General features: G+C 41.6%; 1 protein-coding gene across 2 annotated transcripts in view; it reads left to right on the top strand.

Moving 5' to 3' along the window:
* pex7 (peroxisomal biogenesis factor 7) overlaps window positions 1-19,009 on the top strand; it is a 47,371-nt gene that overhangs the window by 7,617 nt on the left and 20,745 nt on the right. For both annotated transcript variants that reach the window (XM_041958935.1, XM_041958936.1), the window contains exons 7-9: window positions 7,636-7,742; window positions 8,214-8,327; window positions 11,582-11,637. In XM_041958935.1, the coding sequence (XP_041814869.1) occupies window positions 7,636-7,742; window positions 8,214-8,327; window positions 11,582-11,637 (277 nt within the window). The remainder of the gene's footprint in view (window positions 1-7,635; window positions 7,743-8,213; window positions 8,328-11,581; window positions 11,638-19,009) is intronic.

The following is a 19,009-nucleotide window of genomic DNA, read 5'->3' as shown; positions in this document are numbered from 1 at the left end:
AATGTCAGTCAAAGCGTAAACAGTGAAAGAAGTTGAAGTGTAAGTGCTGAAAGCAGCTGAAGTATCACATGAAGTTGAAGTGGAAGTGTTACCAGAAATGTCACGACAAGTTAAAGTCGAGTAGAGCAGGTGTGCGTGTGCACGTGTGTGCGTGTGTACATGCTCAGTGTCTGTGTGACTGTGTTTTGCCAGAGAGTAAAGCCCCCATCAGCCAGATGATGTTTTGCAGAGCACTGAAAACACACACACACACACACACACACACACACACACACACACACAGTCCTTCTGTTAATTATGTGTGTTTGTTTGTGTTTGTTCAATGATAGCAGGTACAGTCTGGTTAAATAATTGATAGCAGGCATCCATCAGACCACTTGCACACATGCACAGGAAAGCACATACGCACGCACACACGCACGCACACACACAGTTGTGAGTTTCCCACACTTTTGGGGACATTTCATAGACTTACATTCATTCCCTGGAAACTTACCCTAACCATAACCACTACTTGCCTAACTTTAACATTGACCTTAATCTAATTTTAGCGTAACCTTAATCTAAGACAAAGTCTAACTTTAACCTTAACCTTATTTTACCATCACCTTCATCCAAGTCTTCATCCTATCCCCACGAGGAAGGTGAGTCCCCACAATGTCACTGTGCAAATAGATTTATGTCCAACATACGTGAGTAATACACACACACACACACACACACACACACACACACACACACACACACACAGATGGACAGGAAGCACTCTGTCTGCAGGGCTGGTGTTGATAGAGGGGTCTTGTCTCACATCAGATTGGTGCTGCTGCAGGCCTCGTCAGAGCTGAAATGAGAAGACGGCCGACGATCAATATCAGGCCTCTATGTTAACTTTTTTTCTTTTTAACACAGCACTGGTGCGACAGAGGTTGAAAGTTTTAATGTTATTCGGTTTACTCTGGCTTTTCCTGCCATTACAAGTCAAAATATCCGATGTGGAAATGCTCTGGAAAATTGTGTGACAGTATTTTGATTTTTCACATTAGTCAGCTGTGCAGATAATACTCTCAGTCAGCTGGTTGAGGAGTAAGGACGCTGGAGAATAGTGTCCATTGGTGGATGAAGGCACAAAATGTCTCAAACTCTCCCAGATGTCTCTCTGACAGCTGAATTATGGGGTGTAATGGTGTAGTTCCAGGTCGCATGGCCGGAAACTAAAGCGGGTCCCAGCGGTGTTGCTCGGTGACCACTGACCAGGTGACCCGGAAAGGAAATCGACCTTTCACGAGTCCATCTCGAAGCTGCTCGTTCCCTACGATTTGAGCTCTCGTCTCAGTGGAGCTGCCCCGTAAACCCACAGCAGTCTTTGGTTTCACTAGAATGATAAAAGTGAATCCAGGCGTGGGCGAGGAAAACTTGCTTACTCAGAACTTCCGCAGATAAAGGTTAATAATAAATCTAAGTGTTCCCTGATGCTTGTAACACAGAAGCTCGCTGTGGTGTGATATGTTTTTTTTGTCTCCTTGACCCGTGGCCGCTGAGCTTTGGAGTCCTTCAGGGCTCGAGCTTTCCTTCTTCAGAATGAAGCAATACGTGTTTTGACCAGAAATGTTGTGTTGAAGACTTGAAGCTTGTTTGGAGTGTCTCAGTTTATAGATATCGTCCATATGTGGGGCAGAAACAAACGCTGACCGGATCAGAATAAGTGAATAAGAAATCTATAACTCTTGTCATTTGACATGCAGCTGGAGTTCAGTTTTGGGCTGAAACTGCTCAGAATTACAGGTTTTTCTCGTATTAACTCAAACCCTTCGTCACCATTCCCTCAAAGCATTCAGCACAAAAATTTTAAAGATGAATATCACTGTGGCTGAAAATTAAACACGACAAAATCTGTGCTCAGTGCGAACTGCGAGGGCGATGTGTTATTCTGGTGGACCTGACGGATGGATGGACGGATGGATGGACGGATGGATGGATGGATGGATGGATGGTGATTATGAGTTGTTAAACAGCGCTAGCTAGCATTAATGTACGGTGGAGAATTGCTGCCTTATCTCGCTGCGGAGGCTTTCCCTCTGGTGGCATTTTGCAGTTAACACGAGAGGCTACTGCCACTGCTGGCTTTGAAGAGAAGGGGGAAGGCCGGGGCCAGATGGCGTCTCATTACGATAAGCTTATCGGGGTTTCCCATGCTCCTCACTGCCTCTCCTCCTGACATCTTCTCATGTTTCTCCTCCTCTTCTTCTCTCTCCTCTCATCTTTTCTCCAACCCCCCCAATTCGCTTCAGTGCCACACAAGACCTCCACCTCCATCACCCGCAAGGGAGAAGATTGCATGTGTGTGTTTGTGGAGCTTAAATCTGCCCTCCAGATCTCCTCTAGTATCGTCGGTGCTGTCAGCTGGAGACGCTCGCAGCTCTGCAACAAATCAGAGCTTCAGTAAACAACTAAACTCGCTGCTTTCCACTTGCTTTTTACAGCAGTGCAGCCTTATTGGACTCTGCATGAAAATGAGCAACACTTGAATCATATGGTAATACATAAAGTAGGTCTATCAAGGGATGTAATTCATGAACGGTCTCTCCTACCAGAGGTGTTGCTAAGTTGTGGCTATTGGTAGATGTAAGGCCAGGTCAGTCTGCATAGTCTGCACTCTTTGCTTGGGTGAGGATATGATTTAAGTCAAGGTTAGAGGATGGTGCCACCTGTCTGAGGGCTCAGTAGATTTATGATTTATTTTAGATTTCTATGACACAGCCTGACACCCACTGCAGGGCCTTGGAAAACACTATTTAACATGCAAACTGGACTTCCATAAGAACTTGTGGTGATAGAGTTGCATCAGGTTCTTAAAAGCCACTAGAGTTTCCTCCTCTGGCAGTAAAACGCTTAATGTTGCACCTCAGCACCCACAAACTAGCTGCACATCAGTAGCTCAGCTTGGTGATGTTAGCTCACAAGTCACGGCCACAGGATCTAGAGTCAATGAGCCCGGTTTGCTGCTCCTGAGGTGGAGTCTCTGGCTCCGTTTGACCAGTAGAGAGACGCTCCATTGTGGCTTATTGAGATAAAACTGCTGCTGGAAGCAGGAGTGCTGGGCTATGTTCACTGTGTCATCAAGTCATGGAGGTCATGGTGATGATGATGGCAACAGGAATGTTTGGCGCTGCTTTTGCAATCAGGGTATATCACTAAATTTATTTATGGTCGTAATTCATGGGAACCCAAACGTTTGTCTTCTTCTTCTCGTGTTTGCTGTCACCGTTCACAGAATTTAACGCAGACAAGCAGTGGAAAGTAATCTCGGTCTTTATTCTGCATGTAATTCCTCTGCTTGTTTGTGTTTCTCTACACGTCTGCTCTGCCAGCTCGCCTCAGTGGAAGACGCCATCCAGCTGTGTGTGTGTTTGCTTTCAGCCCTGCGCTGCTGCACCAGTGGTATAATAGATAAGCTCTGGAGGTGGCTGATCTAAGCTTCATCAGCCAATAAAAACAATCATGGAAACCTGTGTGGATGCAGCTCTGTGGCATTTTATCTGAACCCTTTTTGCTACAGTCACCCACGCACCCGCTGCGATTACGTTCAGCCTCGACTCTGGAAATTGATTGAAGCGAGAAAAATATATTTTTTAGATGCAAAGACTTATGCATGAAGGATGAGAGTAATGTGAGGAGGGGAGGATTAGTCTGGAACCAGTCCGACATTGAATAAAATGGCTCTTTTTGACCACCAGGACCTTTTTGGGATCCTGTGTTTTGTGGTTGTTTGGACACACTCTGTTAATCTCAGCCTTTTTTTTTGGTGGATTACACATCCTCCAAATGTTGTTTTGTGCATCAGTGTCTTGGTTCATTTTTTAAATGACTTTAACCAGTTGTTGAAAAGGTGAGAATGCATCCAATTGTTCTAATGTTTCACAAACTACTTGCTTCAAACACTGGAAGTCCTTTTTCTCAACTGACAGCCGAAAATACTGGAATTTGATCATTAGTGTTTACCTCAGTGATTCTCCTGAAATTGACTTGATGCTTTCACTTCCTGCTTGCATAAAGTGGAGTGATTTTTATTTGTTCAGCAAGCTAAACACAATTCCAATAAAGACAGGACTTGGTCTTTACTGGTTTCTTCTTCTTCTTCTTCTTCTTCTTCTTCTTCTTCTTCTTCTTCTTCTTCTTCTTCTTCTTCTTCTTCTTCTTCTTCTTCTTCTTCTTCTTCTTCTTCTTCTTCTTCTTCTTCTTCTTCTTCTTCTTCTTCTTCTCGTTTTTGCAAAGGTGTTTCCATGTCCTGTTTAGCACATTAACACTTTTCAGAAAAGGCAAAAACCACCAGTGAGCTTCAAAACTTTTGTGAGAAATTTAATCTTTTTGAATTTAGCTGTTTCCATCAAGCTTTTTGAATGCAATATTTCAAAATGTGCATAAAAACAACCTGATGGACATGCGTCATGTGAAAAGAAAAAATTCATGAATAGCGACAACATTGGCAGTTAGAGGTGAATAAACACAAATGTTCAAGCGGTGTGATTGAATTAAAGAACCAAATGTTTAAACTACAGATCATATGTTCAAACTGTTTAAAGTCAGATTTATGGTTCCTAATTTTTTTTTCGTAAATAAATAAGTACATTTGTTTTCCTCTTTACATCTGCCAGGATGTTAGTTCACTGGCATTGCGTGCGTGCGTGCGTGCGTGCGTGCGTGCGTGCGTGCGTGCGTGCGTGCGTGAGCAAGCAAGCAAGCAAGCAAGCATAACTTGCTGATACAGCACAGATACCAGGTGCAATGTAGCGAGACCCCATTTACAGAAGTCAGCCTTTCAGACACACACACACACACACACACACACACACAGTCTCTCTCTCACACACACACACTCATACATTTGCATGCACAGCCAGACCCTCTCCTTCTGCTGCAGAAGAAAAACAATCTTAATTTTTTTTTTAAGTTTAAGATTGTAAGTGTTGTAAATGGTGATGCACACACACACACACACACACACACACACACACACACACACACACACACACACACACACACACACACACAGAGTAGTTGGCATGTTTTTCACTCGGTGATGCCAGAGCAGCTTCCACGCCTGGCTGAGAAGTCGAGAGTGTGAGGAAAACAAATAGAGGAAGAGGATGAATAGAAGAGAGAAGGATTTGGAGGGTTAAAACAGTTGTGAAATAATCAATAACGAGTGGGAGTACGGGGTCTGTAGACACCGGCGCTGAGAGGACGTGTTGGGTTTCCATCCATTGTTGGGATTAAAGAGGAGGTGGAGGGAGCGGAGTGAAGGCGAGCAGCAGAAACGTGTTGCAGAGGATTAATCTGCTGGTCAGTAAACATGAGGTGAAGCCAGGAAGAAGCTCCCTCGCTGAACTCGTTAATCTGTCCCTGCAACCAGCAGTCAGGACTCTGTTTGTTCAAACTCACTGAGCTCAGATCCTAAAATGCTCCGGCCAGTTCAGCCCTCCTGTTCGCTTTCAAGGCACTTCAGGTGGCGTTGTTTCAGAAAAGTCCCAGTCATTTAATCCTATTAAGCAATTTACTTCGTTGGCAGCCTCCAGACTGTCTTTCTAATACGGCCCGAAACTTTCAGCCTTCCTCGCTGTTCTTTGGACGTGAGCATCATCATCATTTTCAAGTTTAAAGCCGTCAGTCCTGCCCAAACAAAGTGCTATGACTGGAACGTCTGTTCCATGAAGGAGAGCAATGAGATGCATCTGAGATAAATCCTGTCCTGATGAAGATGAAGATGAAGGGGTGATATGGGTCATATTTTTCCTGTAATGAGTGAACCGAAATTATTGTGTTATATGGTATGAAATTCAAACTGAAAATAAATGTAACGGATTTAAAGGATTCATTGTGTTGAGGATACAAAGAGACAGAGATTTTCCAATCCATCCAAATTCAAACTGATCTCCACAAAACTGGCGAAAAGGAAAAATGCAAAATAATGCACATTTTGTCCACTGCAGTGGTGCGACTGTGCCATTAAATCATTGTATAAGAAGAGGACACACGTCAATACAAGAGCTCCAGTCAAACGATGGAAAACATGATGGAAATATGACATTTCTGTTAGTTTCAGGTATTAAAGTGAGGAAGGTTACAGCCTCCTCATCGCTGCACAGATCTGATGTTTTCAGCTCTTCGCTGGAAATGACGAGCGACGATTAAATCACATCATCAAGGCCATCGTTTATTCACTTAATTTGCTTCCATTTTCTTTTTTATCAGCACTTTTGAACACTTTTCTGCAGCTTTTTTTAATTTCTGGTGTTTGCACTCAAACAGGTGGATGAGAACACACTGTTTGACCGCAGGTTTTTCCTCCCCAGGTCGGTTTGAAGCATACTGAGTCCTTCACTCTGACTTTGGCATAAAGGCAGAAAGAGTTTGAATGAACCTCACAGAAGCTGCTGGCTGTGAAATGAATGAATGAATGAGGAGGAGGAGGAGCCAAAGGGAGGACGAGAACATACTGTAAAGGTCCTGCTTTATGATTGTCGCAGTGTGTTGGCAGACCCTCAGCCTCTGCCACACCCACACACACACTTGCTGTTGGGCTGATGCCATGATGAAGTGGTCCCTGAAATGAGAAGCATGGTTTACAAGAGAATAAGTTATGCTGACACACACACACACACACACACACACACACACACACAGAGAGAGAGACACACACACACACACACACACACACACAGAGAGAGAGAGACACACACACACACACACACACACACACAGAACTAAAACTACTAAAATAAAACCTGATCTGACGGAACTGAAAACACTGGCATCGTCTTCCCCTCTATTAACCTCTTCTTTCTTTCTGTCTCTCTTCATCTGTCCTCAGTTATCTCTGTCTCTCTCTCTCTCTGTCTCTCTACCATCTCTCTCTCTCTGTCTCTCTCTCTCTCTCTCTGTCTCTCTACCATCCCTCTCTCTCTGTCTCTATCTGGATCGCCCCATCCATCCTTCTTTTTCCGTCTCCATCACAGCTGCTCAGGTAGCTTGTTAGGCGCAACACTGAAGAAATACATGAGAACAAGCTAGTGAAGTATCAACGTTAACCAAATATTAAAAAAATACACATGAAGCTATTAACCTTCCTTCAAAACGAATGACACCCCCATCAGCCTCAGCTTTAATTTGTGTCTAATTAGTGTCAGCATTAGCAGGTTGGCTCTGTCATTGTGAGCGTGTTGCCAGGATGGCGCCTCAAAGAGCCACGAGTATGGCCGTAGACTCTGCGTCTTATTTAAACTCTGCTGCTGGGCGTGTTAGGACACGGTTTCAGTGTTTCTACACAGTGTAATGAGCTGCTTTCAACAGCTTGTGATCCTGCAGTTCAGTGGGTCGGAATAGAGAGAGGATAGAAAATGGTTATTAATCAATTAAAAAAGTGCCTTATGCTTCAGATTTGGTCCAGGAACCTTAATTTCCATTCTTGGTTTAATTATGCTTTGCTTCCCTTCCTTAGTCTCTCTCTGTGTCTGCCTCCACTTCCTCTGAAACTAAAGTGTGAATGTGCAGGACAGCACATCTGCCCAGAGGTCACCAGTATGGGCTTCGGTTGCACCGGGCATGCTGGGTAAACCTCTGCTGCGTCTCTGCTTCCAGGTGACGGGACGCTCAGAGTTTGGGATGTGAAGGCCGCTGCGTGTCGATTGGCTGTCCCTGCGCACAAGGCTGAGATCCTTAGCTGTGATTGGTGTAAATATGACCAGGTAAGCGCCCACCTTATGCTGCAGCTTTTGCTTTGCTGTGTTTTTATCCTTGACAACTGTAGTTTATGTTAGGACTGGATGTACCTGAAGTATTAAAACATCTATGTAAGGTACATAACTGACTTGATTTCAGACTAAAATACATTTCAACAGGTTTATTCTAGTTTGAAATGTTTTTAACCTGCATTATTTTAAGTTTAAGACTTCAAAATCCACCAAGACGACCAAGTTTAATCCACCTTCAATGCATTTAACAAGCTAATTCTTGACTAAGGTATTTTCATTGTGAAATACAGTAGAGTAATGCAGAAAAGCTGCAAAATATTTAGCATTATTCTTTGCTTCATGCATTGGAGGATGCATATTCTACCTGACAAAGCTTTAGCTATCTTTAATAAGTCTTTAAAAGACATTTATCTGTATTTTATAATATATGTTTTTTTTTTTTTGTGAATTGTTGTCTGTGTGCAGAATATTGTGGCCACAGGCTCAGTCGACTGCAGCGTGTGTGTGTGGGACCTCAGGAACGTCCGACAGCCTGTCAGTCAACTGCAAGGCCACACCTACGCCATCCGCAGAGTCAAGGTACACACACACACACACACACACACACACACCGCCTTGTTTCATATATGCTGTCAAATGTCTTAACAACACTTTGTTCTCAGGGTTGTGTGTGTGTATGTGTGTCTTTGTGTCTGTGTCTGTGTGTGTGTGTGCGTGTGTGTGTGTGTGTGTTGTAGCAAAAATGCAGTGCAGGGCCTGACAGCATCAAAACGCCCACTTAAATGGACCTAATAAGACCACACACACACACACACACACACACAGACATACACACACGTCATATACATAGACGTGTGTGTATGTGTATGAGAAAAGACAGCTGCAGAGGAGTCCCTAAACACATCCCACTTACTCGGATTAAATGCATGTCTCGCACAAACACAGACGTCATGAATACGCACATACAGACGCACACACTGAAGCACACATACACACACACACACACACACACACACACACACACACACACACACACACACACACACACACACACATATAACTGCGAACACAAGCTACTGGACACTCTCACCTGAGTTCACCCAATCAAGAACCTGTGTTGCTCAAGCTGTGTTTTTCAGGACAGGTGTCACTAATTGATCAATAGAACTCACTTAAAAACTGTGTGTGTGTGTGTGTGTGTATGTGTCTGTGTGTGTGTGTGTGTTTTGTCAATGTTTGCAAATCTGTCTGCTTGTATCGATTTACTGGAGGGGGCAGAGAGGAGGTGAAGAGATTCATGATCAGCAGAAGAAGAGAAAAGAGCTGAAAATAAACTGAAAGACGAACACACTTTCCATCCAACTGTCAGTTCAACCTTTCAAGGAATTTCCTCTTTATGCAACCCAAATTTTTTTTTGTCAATATTCATTCTTGCCTGCTGTCACACACAGTGGAGCTTTGCAGTGGAGTGGAGGTATAGATCATCAGACTGCTGATGACGAATGGAGCTGGTGATAAAAATGTTATAACCAATAGGGAACAAACTCTGATATTAAGTGGACAGGTTGTAAAGAAGAAAAGGGAATTCCTCCATTGATTAAGCAATGCAAGCTAAAACTGATGCAGTCTAATCCAACAGTCCTGTCATAAATCCTCCTCCATGGTTAGAATGTTGAAGCTGTTTTAAAGACATGTTGATTCAACTGTGGGATGGTTTTAGAGGATGTAGATGTCGAACAGTGTTCTGCTGGGAGATTTCTTTCTGCCTCCATCAGGGTGTTTTAATACACATTTTGAAATATCGCATTCAAAAAGCTTGATGAGTAATGATGAATTAGTTCTGATGTAACGTAACTCACATGTCTGATCAGCTGTTTCCGATGAAACCCGAAGAAGAAGAAGCAGAAGAAGCTGTCGTCGTCTTCCGGGATATTCCCATAACCCGTGAAAACATGGCCGACACCAGCTGACATGAAAGAACAATTACAACTTTCCCAAACGATCAGATTCCTGCAGACTCTCTCCACATTTCTCTCAGCTGGCTCTCAACATTGTTCTTCTTCTACTCAGTTTATTATAGCCACACATAATGTAGCTTTTGCGCAGCCGAGTTTGTTCGCTCGAAACCAGTTTATGGAAATGGCGCTACAGTCGGTTGCAGTAAAACCAGAACAGACCAACTCCTGTCTTCCCTCCTGTCTTTATTGCAGTGTGTTAAACACGTCTTTCTGCACAAACTCAATATGATAAGCTTCACGGAGGCAGGGTTTTATTGCAGGACGGTTGTGTTAGCCTGCATTAGTTTTAGCTGGACGTACCTAATAAACTGGCAACTGAGTGTATCTGTCTCAACAGTGTCGACCTTGAATAATTCTTCCAGAGGGAACTGACACAGTTATTCTTAATGTCCCACTTAGTTTGCGTCTCGGCCACAATAAAGAAACGAAAAACAGGATGTGAGGGATCCACATCGAGGTTGTTTCTGTGCTTCTGTTCAGTGACATCAGCAGCTCAGAGTCTCCTTCTGTTTGCTTTTGCTTTCGTATCAAAAGGCTTTTGCTGATGATGCCAGTAAAGCAGCTGAAAATATAATAAAGAGACAAAGAGAGATGGCAGCGAGAGAGAGGAAGGTGTTAAACAAGGCAGCGACGCAGCGTGAATCTGCTCGATAAGAAAGGTGAAACTGTCGGAAGCAGAGAGGGGGAACAAATGAACGAATAAATTAATTTAAGAGTGCTTAGCCGACAGTCAGTGAAATGACTCTCTGCGGACTCTCCTCGGTCTCTCTGTGTCGGCACAATCCTGCAACTGCTGAGCAGAAAAAAAGGCTGAAAAGGGCTCCGCTCAACCTGCCCGAAGCCGTTTTTCACTTGGATGGAAAACACGTCTCGTTTTTCTGTGTTGCAAGATGAGGGAAAACCTCCAGCTGCAGCCCAGAAACAGAGACATCAAAAAAGCACGGGACAGCTGAAAGTGTGACCCCCCCCGAGGGTCCAAAACATTCGGTTTATTTTTCACCATTTCACAAGCTGTATGCAACACAGCAGCTCTTCTGCTGTGTATTTTGAAAGAACAGTTTGCTCAACTCTTCTTTTTTTCCTCAGTCGACATGAGCGAGCTGTTCGGTTGGTTTATGCCTCCAAATGTCAGTCAGAAATCTTTATCCTGCATCATTCATGATTTTTTAAACTCTTTTTAGAACAGCTCACAGTGTAATATCCATGACACGTTGATGCTGCTGAATTCCCACCATGAGCAAAACAGTGCAGAGACAGACAGGAAGCGGAAGAGCAGGTGTATTTGCCACTAGCTATCGAAACAGGCAGGTAACATTAGAGCAGACGACCGATGCGATCTTTTTTTCCTGCGAAGATTCAAGATTCTTTATTGTCATTGAGCATGACATGTCAATGAAATTTTCATTGCAACCCCCATGTTAGCAACAAGATAATAAGAAAGATAAGAGAGATTAGAAAGAATAAAATTAAGATAACTACAGTAAAATAAACCAACGTGCAATAAAAATATTCGTAAATGCAATTAAATATATACCAGAATGAAAATATACTAAGGCAATAAAATACACTAAATAATAAACAATAAAATATACACAGTGAAATGTACCAACAACAAGAAAGAAGACAGGAAACCTCCCATGCATCAGCAATAAAAACCCAATGATGTAATATACCATAATGTAACAGGGAATACTTGCATGAATACTATTTGAAATATTTAAACCAGTGACCCTCACGTTGTGTTGAAAATTCAGAATGACTTTAACAGACAGACAGAGAACATCATCTAATCTGTTTCTGTTGCTCTTCCTGCAGTTTTCTCCGTTCAGTAAGACTTTGTTGGCCTCCTGCTCGTATGACTTCACTGTCAGGTAAGATCAGCTTTTACTGCTTTCCTCTTCTTTGCTCACGTAGCGTCGCCCTTTATGTTTATTTTTATGTATCATATCTTTTTATCCTGATCATTTTCATCGGCTTATTTGCAGAGAACCTAAATGTCAGCGCTTCAGTCAGGGCTATGAAGTATGTGTGTAACTCATTTCACGTTAATGAGCCGTGGAAAATGAAGGAAGTTTTGCAGGTTTAAGTTTAATTGAGTTTGCACAAAGTCGTTTTGAGAGAGACTCCCACCCGGGGAGCTTATTAGACACCTCGAGAGGAAATCGAGATGGCACATGTGAGCAAATATTCCCGATCATGAAGTGTCTCCACAGCGAAATACTTTCAAATACTTGGATAACCTTCCTCTTACCTTTTTATGTCTATAATTTAATCTTAAATTGAATTTATGAGAATTCAAACACTACAAATGTCTTACTTTTCTGGACTCCATGATACAAGGTGAGAGTTATATAATAATAACTGAACAGGTTTGATGTTATAGCGTCTTGTCTCTGTTGTCCTGGTGGACAATACCAACGAATTTCACTCCGTATTTTTCCACACAAACTCAAAATCAGTGTGTGGAAAGTGGAGAATCAAAGGGCTGCACCAGCGAGTTTGCACATTTAGAGCATTTACAACAAATCATGTCACATCACAGTTAAGTATTTAGCTGCTCATATATGCATTTAGTCTTCTGTTGGCATCCATTGGTTTTTCCTCATTTCTGTACAAAAATAATTTCACATTGCCGTTGTTTAATCCATCATAGTAAACTTTAAATTCATACAAACATTTTCCTGTTTTTATTTAAAAATTTTCAACTCAGATTATTGTTATGACTTCATCAGTGATGTCAAATCAGTCTGCCCTGAAACTGTGTTCCCAAAGGCAGCAGCTGACGGACAAACTAGTTTCTATGACCTGTCGCTGTGGTCATGTGATGAATCGCACAAACTGGTACAATAGGTTTTATAATGATGATATTAATTGTCAAATTTTTACACCGTAAACCATCAGTCCAAGCTGAAATTCAGCATTGTGGCGACCAACCGAGAGCTTCTATCCTAACTTCAGAGCTAATTAAAATCCTTTCCTTGGGAAAAAAAAAAATAAATAAATAAATAAAAACCTTTCCAAAATGTATAGAATGATATGAGAGTCAGGCTAAATGTAAAAGACTCCACAGAGTTCACATCACTGGGCAAAAAATGACCTAAATATGCACAGAATAGCCCAGGTAGCTGCCACCTGGCACCGCACAACAACTCAACACTTATGGAAAAAGATATCACTGAGTCACTATCCCTCTCGCATCCCATTATCCCCCTCACTCTGCTTCCTAGGCGACATATCAACAGTCAGCTTGAACAAGAAAAACAGAAGAAAGCCGTCCTCGTTAACTGGAAATCACGTTCGCACGTGTCCCATTGCACTGATAAAGAAACAAACAAATTGGGATCATAGCGTAAAATACAGCACAAGGTGTCGGTTTAAATCCTTTTTGTCGGACCCCTAGCCCTATCCCTGTGTGATATAATAGACTCATTTGTCAGTTCTAGAGGTTAAAAGACTGTAGCGGTGGATGGGGTCTCCAGCACGGTGTCACTCTTCTGCTTACGCTCCTCTTCTTTCAATTTCCAACCAAAGTGGATGGATGGTGTCATCCTACAAGTAGCAGTGAGTAAGGACGCTGTGATAATGTGTGATAAAGTGAACCGGTGTGTGAGATGGAGAGAAGGATGGAGATGAGATGAGCTGCGGAGGCTCAGTTAATAAAATCTGTAATATCAAGCAAGACTGCCTCTGAGTTCCTAATGAGAATATGCTGCTTTTTCTCTCTCTCTCCATGTCAGTGATTTGATTTAACATAAAGTCCGTTCTGTTCTGTAGAACAGCTGATGGATCTGTCACCTGTCTGTACGTCTGTCAGTCATGCGTAAATGCCTTTGCAGACGGGATGAGATGGAAGGATAGATGAATGGCAGGAAGAGGAAGGGCAGGGTGGCCTACAGTCCTTCCGAAAGACTGACAATTGATTAAAAACAAGTAGCTGATCATGACTCAATCAACAGAATCTCAGTCAAATTAACCAAATATTTTGACTGTCATTTAAGTCAAAAACAGAGAACATTTCTGGATTTACTGCCTTTCTCTGTTTTTCATCATTGTAAATTGATTACTTTTGGGTTTGGTCTGTCGGGCAAGCTAATCAATTTAAAAACAGCATCTTCCTTCTTCGTATGGTCTTGATTGATCTCGAAAGTTCAATCAATGAAGAAAATCGTTATTGCAGAACTTCCAGTGATGAGAGGGGTGGAGATGGTGCTTCTGGAAGTCTTATTCTAACTGAAAATGTGTTTTTATAAGTTTTATTTTAATGATTTTCCTCATCTTAGCAATGAAGTTATCGTTAATACTAAATGTTTGTTACAGCAGTCAGTGGGGATTAAATCTTCAGTAATTATGTGGATAATTTTATATGTAGTAGCACTGAAATAACGAATGGATTAAATCAAGTTAAATCCATTATAAAAACAGTTAGCAATGAATTTCATCATTGATTAGTTGGGTCTATGTTATGATGCTTGGCACGCGCTGTGGGGGCAGTAAGCTAGCCAGTGCCATGCCTTGTGCTGCTCATGTGATGAATTACAAGAAATGACACCCCTTACAAAGCTATTTTAAAGCGAACATTTGTTAAAACTCCCCGATATAATGTTAGCATTTTTAAAGCTAGTGCTTGATAAAGCTAATGAATGCTTGAGAAAGCTAGCTTAAAAAAAAAAAAAGCTAACTCCCCGGACAAAACTATTTTAAAGCTAACACTTGTTAAAGCTAGCTCCCCTGATAGAGCTGCTTTAAAGCTAATGCTTGATGAAGCTAACTTCTCTGATGTAGCTATTTTAAAGCTAATGCTTGATGAAGCTAACTTCTCTGATGTAGCTATTTTAAAGCTAATGCTTGATGACGCTAACTTCTCTGATGTAGCTATTTTAAAGCTAATGCTTGATAAAGCTAACTTCTCTGATGTAGCTATTTTAAAGCTAATGCTTGATGACGCTAACTTCTCTGATGTAGCTATTTTAAAGCTAATGCTTGATAAAGCTAACTTCTCTGATGTAGCTATTTTAAAGCTAATGCTTGATGACGCTAACTTCTCTGATGTAGCTATTTTAAAGCTAATGCTTGATGACGCTAACTTCTCTGATGTAGCTATTTTAAAGCTAATGCTTGATAAAGCTAACTTCTCTGATGTAGCTATTTTAAAGCTAATGCTTGATGACGCTAACTTCTCTGATGTAGCTATTTTAAAGCGAATGCTTGATGACGCTAACTTCTCTGATGTAGCTATTTTAAAGCTAATGCTTGATAAAGCTAACTTCTCTGGTGGAGCTATTTTAAAGCTAATGCTTGATAAAGCTAATGCCCCAGATAAAGCTTGATCCATCACAAAACAGAGGAATAAGTTTTGTTTTTTGAGGTACTGTAAATACAATTTGGCTGTTTTTAAATCAAATTAGGAATCAATTACTCAATTAATAATTCACAGATGAATCGATTATCAAAATAGTTTTAAAACACACACACACATACACACATCTATCTTGTCTAAGTGCTAAGTGGAAAACCTGGAACTGTATGTTTTAGTGTCGATAACTGTGATAACTGATCGGCTCAAACAGATTGTGTTTTTTGAAAGAAGTCATTTAAAAGAGAGCAGGTAACAGTGTTAGGCATACTTTGGCAGACGATATAAACCATAATACAGTACATTTGATGAAATTCAATTGCAAAACCATTTAGAGATAAAATACTCTGTTTCCAGAAAAATCTAAATAGATTATTTTACCTCTTCAGGCCTCTAAAAATAGCACAATAAAATAAAACAGAAGAAATTGCTCTTTGGTCGCAGGTGGCGGTCATACAGGATGCAGCGTGTGACGAGACAAGAGAAAAATGGCTTCTTTTCCACAAGCATTGAAGTTTGGAGAACACTGACCTAGTACACCCAGAGGGATAAATACCAAAGTATTATAACAAACTCTTCACCTGTCGACATATCTCCCACCCCCAGACATGAAACAAGTTTAGAGCATTTTTATCTGAGGAAATCGCTCTTTTCCATCATTTTAAGTAATTAGTTATTAAATTCGGCTTCAGCTGCCGCTGACGAGACACCAAACAGAAGAGGGAGGGAGGAAAGAGGGGTAATGCTGATGTGAATGTCAGGTGTTAGCTATGTGTAACGATGGGGAGAGAAAGAGAGAAGGGAGGAGGCGTAAAGAGAAAGAAGGAAGGCTGAAAGATACATGTGGTGAGAGATGGCTCGCTGCCAAACCTTGTGTTGTATTGATCCATGCTTTCATCAGCTCAAATACTCTATGCTGAGTACTGATTTCATTACAGACTGCTCTGACACACACACACACACACACACACACACACACACACACACACAGTGTGGCGTCACGATCTAGGAGATTCTGGTAGACTTTCGCCTGTGGCTGCTAGTAAAACAGTGTCTGTAGTAATAATCCTTTGAAACAAATCTAAAAGAACCAAACAACATGTATTTTTGTTTTCCAAGAAGAAGAAGCCGGAGGCTGTAAACAAAGCATTAAACTAATGTGTAGACATAACTCATGACGGTGCATGTTAGGAACCCTTCATTTACACAAGGTCCGTTTCGCCCTGACAGTCACACCTGTTACCTGTCTGTGTGAACCTTAGCTGACGGTCTGGAGGATCTGATCACAGATGCCCCCTTTCCTCTGCAGTGTATAATTACCCCCGAGTCATGTTGGTGCACAGAAACTTTTTCATGCATCCTTCGAGCACTGAAAATCTTCTGTATCTTTGATTTAATCTGACTCTCTGTCTCTTTATTAGCTCGCCGTCTGTCCATTCTCTGAGATAATCCTCAATCCATTCATTACTGCTGTGCTAACACAGTTTCAGTGGGTCAGCTTCATCTGATGTTATCTTATTAAAACATTGTGAATGACTCGCAGCCGAGGCTACAAATTATCCTGTAGTTGTTTAGTGTGTCTGTGCGTGTGTGTGTGCGGACGCATGCTTTCCTCCATAGCAACCACACGTAGGTTTGTTTTGTGTTAAACAATCCAAACGCCAAAGGTATCAAGCTAATTATCACCTATTCTCAACGTGAGCCCAGCCTGAGTGTGTGTGTGCGCATGTGCGTGTGTGCGGCCATGCATGTGTAAACCCTCTCAGCATCGATCATTGCTGACTGCAGGAGCCTCTAATCACATCATTAACAGAAGTCTCATCTCTTCAAATCGTTAGCCGTTAACTGATCGTCAGCCTCTCTGCAGCTTTTATCTTTTGCTGAATGTGATCATGATAACTCTCATCAGAACAATCAAAAATCCTCCATCATATCGAACACGTTAATACTACTTTGAGCATAAGTTGTTAATGTTTTAATGCATGATTTAGTTAGTATGGTGTGTTTTAACAATTTTTTTAAATGTTTTTTTTACGTTTTCTGTAGTAAGTAATGGTTTTTATGGTGGAGGTGGCCCACCTTGTCAACACAGAAACATGCACATGTAACAAATCATCAAAAGAAACGTTCAGAATTTGGGTAAACTCGCTTTTATGCTCAAGGTTAGATGCCGCGATCAATACATTCACCATCCTATGCTAATACCTAATATCTATTACATCTGTTTGCAACTTATCCTGTGAGATGACGTGAATTTCCTCAGAGTGGTATACATAAAGTCTTATCTTTTTTCTCATATTTGTAAACATGAAGTTACAGCCAGCTAGCTTAGCTTAGCACAAAGATGGGGAATGAGGGAAACAGCTAGCCTGGCTCTGCCAAAGGTAACAAAATCCACCTACCTGCAGGTCTAAAGCTCACTAAATACCACATTGCATCTTGTTTGATTAATACACACAAAAACCAAAGTACGACAGAGACTCCAGGAAGTTTCTGAACCAAGAAATAGTTGTTAACATAACCCCACGTAATTAATGCTGACTTGTTGTTTTCACACTTAGGGTTTTGTATAGATTAAGCAAGATAATATCATGTTTCTTCGTGATCTTAAGAGAGGGGCTGACAGGTGGATTGAGTTACCTGTGGCAGAGCTAGGCTAGCTGTTTCCCCCTGTTGCCAGTCTTTGTGCTAAACTAAGCTAACCGTGTGGCTGCAGCTTCATATTAAATATATTATTGTATTTATTGTGCAGACAGGAGAGCGGTATCCATCCTGCATGTGGGTTGTTTTTGAGTGACCTGTCAAACAACATCGTTGTCTTCAGTTGCATCTGAATTCCACTAAAACTTGTTGAAATGCAGTTGTCGATCATCCAGATGATCAGGTGTGAAGATGTGCTACATCTTAAACTGAGCGCCCCTGCATCCACCTGTTGGTGCATTCGGCCTGTTACACCTTCCACTGTGTAAACTCAGTCAGCTCGCACACACCTGCTTCCACGGGCCTTCCTGTGTGTTTAGACACAGGTTGCAACACGTGCAAACACCGATCCAATCCACCTGCACACACAAAGTAGAAGACATGAATGCACATACAGTTCACTCATATGCAAATACATCTGAGCACACACTCCTCTATAGACACACATGCATGTGTGTGTTCACAAAGAGTACTGATCCGTATTCAGACCTTTTCATTTCCACTCTCAACCCCCTCATTCTCTCTCCTTTCTTTATTTAGTCGTCGTCTTGGCAGTCTCAGTTTTGAATGGAACGTTCTGGGGGGAACCCTGACAGATGACCTCCTTGTTATCACACATCAGTTCCTCTGCTACAGTGCTCCTCGACCATGTCTGATTTTTAATGTTTCAAGTTTATTAAATGTGAGTTTAATTTCATGAACTGCAGCACAAAAAGACCACAAAACATAATACAGCAAGAAATCATTTTTTAACTCAGCAACTATTGGATGGATGTCTGGAATTTTGTATAGACATTCATCATCCTCAGATGATCAGTCCCGATAATTGTGGTGATCTCCTGACTTTTCATGTTGTACTATCATCAGATTAGGATTTCAGTTTGTTAAATACTCTGCTTTATGACTTAATACCTGCAAAGCTAATGACATTCCCATCAGCCTCAGCTGTACTTTGCGTTTAGTGCTTATTTGCAAATGTTTGCATGCAAATATGCTGAATGAAGGTGGTGACAATGGTAAAAAATATACCTGCTTAACATCGACATGTTAGCTTTTTTATTTTGAGCATGATAGCTGTTTTTAGCAAATAGCTAGAGGAAGTCCTATGCTTAAGTTCAGCTTCACAGAGCAGCTAGCATGACTGTAGACCAGGGGTCACCAACCTTTTTGAAACCCAGGGCTACTTCCTG

This window comes from Chelmon rostratus, chromosome 18, assembly GCF_017976325.1.
Source record: "Chelmon rostratus isolate fCheRos1 chromosome 18, fCheRos1.pri, whole genome shotgun sequence".
NCBI lineage: Eukaryota > Metazoa > Chordata > Actinopteri > Chaetodontiformes > Chaetodontidae > Chelmon > Chelmon rostratus.
The sequence above is the reverse complement of the archived record's forward strand: the minus strand, read 5'-3'. Positions and strand labels throughout refer to the sequence as shown.